Source organism: Rhinopithecus bieti, unplaced genomic scaffold (genome assembly GCF_001698545.2).
Source record: "Rhinopithecus bieti isolate Rb0 unplaced genomic scaffold, ASM169854v2 scaffold_30837, whole genome shotgun sequence".
Taxonomy (NCBI): Eukaryota; Metazoa; Chordata; class Mammalia; order Primates; family Cercopithecidae; genus Rhinopithecus; species Rhinopithecus bieti.
In genome coordinates, this window is record NW_016813151.1 from 1 (window position 1) to 6,529 (window position 6,529).

General features: G+C 44.8%; 1 protein-coding gene across 1 annotated transcript; it reads left to right on the forward strand.

The window, feature by feature from the left end:
- The first annotated feature begins 1,897 nt into the window (after window positions 1-1,897).
- Window positions 1,898-3,302, forward strand: LOC108512447 (putative coiled-coil domain-containing protein 144C). Its single transcript, XM_017847719.1, is given in 2 exon segments — window positions 1,898-3,046; window positions 3,049-3,302. Coding segments are annotated over 2 exon segments (1,053 nt in total). The 5' UTR covers window positions 1,898-2,247.
- Window positions 3,303-6,529: the final 3,227 nt, after the last annotated feature.

The window sequence follows — 6,529 nt, forward strand, 5'->3', positions numbered from 1 at the left end:
AAGTGGGGACCTGGTCAGGAAGGCCTAGTCACTGGGGACTGGTCAGAGAGGACATGGTCAGTGGGGAATTGGCCATCGGGGCCTGGTCAGCAGAGGTTTGACCACTGGGGCTTAGTCAATGAAAACCTGGTCAGTGGGGACATGGTCAGCTGGAGCCTGGTCATCAGGGGCCTGATCAGTGAGGACCTAGTCAGAAGGCCTGGTCACTGGGAAAATGGTCAGTGAAAGCCTGGCCAGCTCGTTGCTGGGTGACCTCAGGCATGGGGTTTGTCCTTAGAGCCTCCCTGCCTCCATCCGTAGCAGATATGAGTCATGGCACCTTGGAAGGCTACTGGGAGGAGGAGGTGAGAAGGTGTGTGGAATCGGACCCTGCCACTCACATCTAGCATTTTAGTCTAGCTGAATTCCCCCTAATGAGGGGCCTTGCCCTGTGCCCTCTATCCACTAGCCCCAATCTCCATCTTCAGGACAGCCCTGGGTAGGGAGGCCTGAGGTTGGGGAGGACCCATGGATGTTCTGATGCTGGCCACAGGCCTCAAGGGAAGGTGACACTGATGAGGACTTGATGAGGACTTGGGTGCATATGTAAGTAGGACAGCCAGCCCCGGCCAGAGAGGCTACTTGTGCACACACATGTTCACCCACATAAATGTTCATGCTCACCTGCACAAACACATTTTGACACCTTGGGGGCTGGAGGACGCTGACTCTGGGCCCTCTTGACCTGGGCAATGGCCCATTGTGATGGGTGCCATGACCCCACAATGTCACTGGTGCTTAGTGACTGCCCATCCGCCCACCTGCCCATCTCTGTGTTGTGCAGCACTTGGACACAAGACACACACAGGTGTCTGGTTCTATGCATAAACGACTTTTCTAAGTGAGAGACACAGCTGCCTCAGCAGACTCAGGTGAGTGACCTCTAGGCAGATGCCAAGGAGGGTCATCCCTGAGCACTCACCAGGTGCATGTTCTGCACTGACTAAGTGGACCGTCCTCTCCTTTGTCCTCACAGTGACTCTGTGAGGTGGGTGCTATCCCCAAATGTAGCCATTCCACAGGTGAGATGTGTAGAGTCAGAGAGGCGGTGACTGGCCCAGAGACCCAGATGTGACCCGGGCCGTGCACTCAACCCTACACTTTGCTATGCTGGACTTGAGCTTTGACCGCTGTGGCCTCCCTACTCTAGATTCCAAATCTTCCTGGAGTTCTGGACTTCAATGCGGCAGGGTCTGGTCCTGGAAGAGCCAGTGGGACAGAGCCCCTGTGGGTGGGGTGGAGGGTGCGATTCTTGGTCCAAGTCTGGGCCCTAAGCTGGGTCCCCACAGGAGGAGGGCTCACCAACTCAGACTTCAGGTGTGGTCACTGATGGTTGCTGGACCTACTGGACACATGGGGTCCTTCGTCTGGGAGTGGAGCGGAGATCCCTCTGCCCTCAGGCAGTTGTGGAAAATGAAGGAGCCTTGGAGGGCTGCCTGGAGGGTGATGATCGTCCCTCCTGGTCAAAGGGGCTTGGGGACTGGAACCCTCCCACAGTGTCCCATTCTCTCTATCTGATCCTCTAGAGGCCTTATCCTCCCTTTGCCCCAAGTATTCCTGGCAGGGACGGTCCCCCCGGGTGTTCTCTAGGACTATGGCCCCAGAGTTCTCTTGTTCTTTCTTGATGACCCAGGAAAACAAAGTCCCCTCCTGTATTGACAGCTAGAAATTGTGGTGGCCGCCATCCTCCACCTGAGACGGGGTCTCCACGAGCACAGAGGCTGCTCTGGAGTCAATAGATCATCTTTTCCTCAAACCAAACTGCTTGGCTAGTGTTGTTCCTGAAGCGGCTTCACTGGCCAGAGTGCGTGAGAATTGGGGCAGAATGAAGCAGTCACCAGATGTCTTGCTTCCTACAGAAAACTGAGTATCTTCCTGGTTTCTGAACGATCCTAAGAGACATCCGGTCCCTGACTCCACCTGCCTCCAGATGCCCAGAACAGCCCATCGTGGGCCCTTCACCCTCAACAAGTGGACATTGTTTGTCCTGCCGGGGCAGGTGTGTGTCCGCCTTGGGGTGTTCGGGGACAATGGGCCTCTCTGTCCAGGTCCCCATGTGCTCAAGTCCTCAGGAAGGAACCCACCAGTGGTTGGAGGACTCTAGAGATCCAGTCAGGGGTGGGGCCACTTAGTCTGGCCCCTTGTCATCTGGGAGGGGTGGTGGAATGGGGCTCACCAGACTGGAGTGTGTCTGGCAGTGCAGTGGGTATGGTTCGGCTGTGCTCTGGAGAGCATAAGAAAGAAAAGGATCTCTTGCATGAAAATTGCATGTTGCAGGAAGAAATTGCCTTGCTGAGACTGGAAATAGATACAATAAATAATCAGAACCAGCAAAAGGAAAAGAAATATTTTGAAGATATTGAGGTTGTGAAAGAAAAGACTGATAACCTTCAAAAAATTATAAAACTAAATGAGGAAAAATTAACAAAAACAATACTGCAGTACAGTGGACAGCTGAACGATCTGACAGCTGCGAACAAAATACTCAATTCTGAACTGGAAAATAAGAAACAGAACCAAGAAAGACTGGAAATAGAAATGGAATTATATCGTTGTAGACTGGCTGCTGCTCTACATGATTGTGATCAAAGTCAAACATCAAGAGACCTAAAACTTGATTTCCAGAGAACAAGACAAGAGTGGGTTCATTTACAGGACAAAATAAAGGTTGATATGTCTGACCTACAAGCTAAGACTGAGATTCTTTCTGAAAAACTTTCTAATGCTGAAAGTAAAATCAGCAGCCTACAAATTCAGCTCCATAACACAAGAGATGCTGATGAAAGAAAGAGTTTGATTTTGGAACGTTTGCAAAGAGACCTCAGTCAAACACACTGTGAGAAGAAAGAAACTGAACAAATGTACCAAACTGAACAAAGCAAAGTGAAGAAATGTATTGCCAAGCAGGAATCTGTAGAGGAGAGATTGTCTCAACTACAAAGTGAGAATACATTGCTTCGACAGAAACTTGATGATGCTCACAAGAGAGCTAACAGTCAGGAAAAGACAGTACTATCCAAGACCAATTTCACGCTTTTGCCAAAAATCTTTAAGCTGGGAGTGAAAAGAAGATTCTTTCACTACAAGAGAAGAACAAGGAGTTGAGAGATGAATATAGTCATTTACAAAAAAGAATGCATCAATGTGAGAAAGAGAAAGCACGAAGAAAAGTATTAAGAAAGATAAAATATTTTTCAATCTTCCTGATAGAAAATGAAAGTAATATTTGGTTATGGCTAAATGGTGTATCTGTAGCAGGATAAGCCATGGACAAAACCCCTCAGACACGGAGATAGTGAAGAGAGTAGCTTTAATCAGCTGGGAGCATCGGCAGGCTAGCGTCGTAAAATTCGAGCTCGTCAGGTGCTCAACTTCTGTCCCTTTTAAGGACTCACAACTCTAAGGGGGTCCACATGAGAGGGTCGTAATTGATTGAGCAAGCTAGCGGGTATGTGACAGGGGCTGCAAGCCAGGGGGTACGTGACAGGGGCTGCGAGCACCACTAGCGGTCAGAGTGAAACAGAACAGAACAGGAGGTTTCACAATGTCTTTCCATACAATGTCTGGAATCTATAGATAACATCAGTTGCTAGGTCAGGGGTTGAATTTTAACTACCAGGTTTGGGTCAAGCAGGCCCAGGCCTGGTTTAGGGTCTGGTTCCTAGGCACTGGGCTACCTGCCTTTAGTTTCGCTTCTCTTTCCTTTTCTGAGTATGAAACAATATAAAACAATGTGAGAGGGTCTCTCTCTTCCCTCAGTATCTAGTTAAATATAAAAATATATAGATGATAAATGTATTTACTATATCAGCCTAGAAATGTACAGCGAAAAATAAGTTAAACCTGAAAGATGCTTTACTTTGAGTAAAGAAATTGTGTCATCTATGAAATTTTAAGTTCAGTTGCAGTGTTAATAGGTACAGACTAATATTCATAATGTAGTCTTATGCTGCTGAAATGATCGTTGCAATGCCTTTATGTGGCCCTATTTTAAGACGATGATGAAGCAGATAAACAGAAATGCTCGTATTTGACATGAGTATTTTGAAATTAAGATTCAGTGAGGAGGGTTACTTTGACCGTTAATTCCAGATTTCCCAGGTGAACTGAAGTGGCGCGATTTCAGCTCACTGCAAGCTCCGCCTCCCGGGTTCACGCCATTCTCCTGCCTCAGCCTCCCGAGCAGCTGGGACTACAGGCACCTGCCACCTCGCCCGGCTAGTTTTTTGTATTTTTTAGTAGAGACGGGGTTTCACCGTGTTAGCCAGGATGGTCTCAATCTCCTGACCTCATGATCCGCCCGTCTTGGCCTCCCAAAGTGCTGGGATTACAGGCTTGAGCCACCGTGCCCGGCCAAGTTCTGTATTTTCAACTTTTGCTCTTCAGGTTGGTATATTCTTCCTCCGTCTCTCCTTAATTTTATTCAACACCAAGTTGTAACTCCAAAGACCTTTCTCTTTTTATTTTCTAATGTTTTTCTTTTTATTTTCTAATGTTTTTCTTCTAAGAACATTCCTAACACTGGTAGCACTTTACAGTGTTGCAAGGCTGTGAATCTTATTTCCTGTCATCTCTTCATGCTTTCCCATTGAGATATCAGCAGATTTTCATCCCATTATTTTGTTTACACTAGGAACATTTCAGCTTGGCTAGACCTGTTTTCTACTTGATTTTTTCAACTTCAAGCTTGACAAACCCCAATGTGCTCCTTTACCAATTGTTTCTGTCTCGGGAATTGGTTTCTTGTTGCACTGTGATACACATGAAGCCATATACCTTTTTCAGCTCGTTATCCCCAGAATGTTTTTGTACGTTATTGACACAGAATAGACACCTAATAAATATTTCTAAATTTTTATTGTTCTTCCTTGTCACTTTTTTTTTAGCATGATACATGCCCTTCTATCATCTGCCTATCATTTGCCTATCAAATTTTATTTCTTCCCACTCCCCCATTTGTTTCCCGTGCTGTGGCCATTCCGAACTACTTAGAGCTCTGTCAAGTCTCCATGCTAGTTTATAATAATCAGCGCTAATGAAAAAAAAAGGAGCTTTATAGCAGAGGCAGAACTCATTGTTTTCTAAAAAACACATGCATATCTCCCATGTTGAATAGTGTCCCACAGAAAGTCATGTCCACCTGGAACCCGGGCATGGTGGCACGCACCTGTAATCCCAGCTACTCGGGAGGCTGAGACAGGAGACTGAGGCAGGAGAATTGCTTGAACCTGGGAGACAGAGGTTGCAGTGAGCCAAGATCGTGTCACTGAACTCCAGCCTGGGTGGCAGAGCAAGACTCCGTCTCAAAAAAAAAAAAAAGATGGAAAGACGTGCCCATGTCCTCTCCTTGGTCCACTCTGGGGGCTTGGAAATGCTGCTGCAGGGAGCAGGCCCCAGGCTGCACGTGTCCTGTCCTCACAATGCGTGTGTGCAAAAGTGAACAATAAATTATTTCAAAGATGCAAGGAAAAAAACAAAACATCAACAGAATCTTCTTTCCCATAATCTTCATGCACCTCCTCCTGGTCCAGATGAGTTCATGTTCCCATCTCTAAGCTCAGGGATTGATTATGACGGCATTTATAGGACTGAGCGACCCCACACTCTGTGATCCAGCATGGAGTTATGATTTACATCACCATAGGAAGAGTACAGAGGCTTAAACAGAAAAAAAGGCAAATTTTCAAGTAAATGGGCAATGAGTTTGGGGAAGGCATTAAAAATTTCTGCTATATCAGAGATGTGATCCAAATTACAAAGTGTTGCAAATCAAAACATATATGCTTAGTTTAAATAGGTTTCAGAAGATAAGTGCTAGGCAAAACCATTGTCTTATTAAAGTTTCACTAGGTTTCTGTCATGAAGTGAATAGGAAATACTTGTACATGGAAATGGATTTTTTTCTGAGTTTTAAAAAGAGAAGTTTTCCAGTTCTTTGAAATTACCAAATAACCATGAATAATCATTACCTTAATAAAAAGTTATTTTCACTTTAAAAAAAAAATCCAAACACAGAACCAACAACAGTGAGGAAACCACAAAAGAAAAGGTCCACAACAAAAGCACTGATATGGAGCATAGAAGATCTAGAATCACACACAGACGTGCTGTAAGCCTGGCTCACACATTGTTGTGACGTTAGTGCAAAACTTACAATTATATGTATATACAAAACTTACAATGATATGTGTATATAACACTTATATGTATATATAATCCATTTTACCTGGCTTTGGGTCTCATAACAATTTATATTTAAGTAGCTCCACAATGAATTAATATGTAGACAGATTTATTGATTCATTTGTTTATATTTTATTGTTAAATTGATTTAATTTTATCACAAATGAACATAAATTTTACCCTCAACCATTTTTAAGTATACATTTCAGTATTTAATATATTCACATTGTTGTAAATCCAATTTCCACAACTTTTTCATCTTGCAACAGTGAAACTGTGTACCCATTAAACAACTCCCAATTTCTCC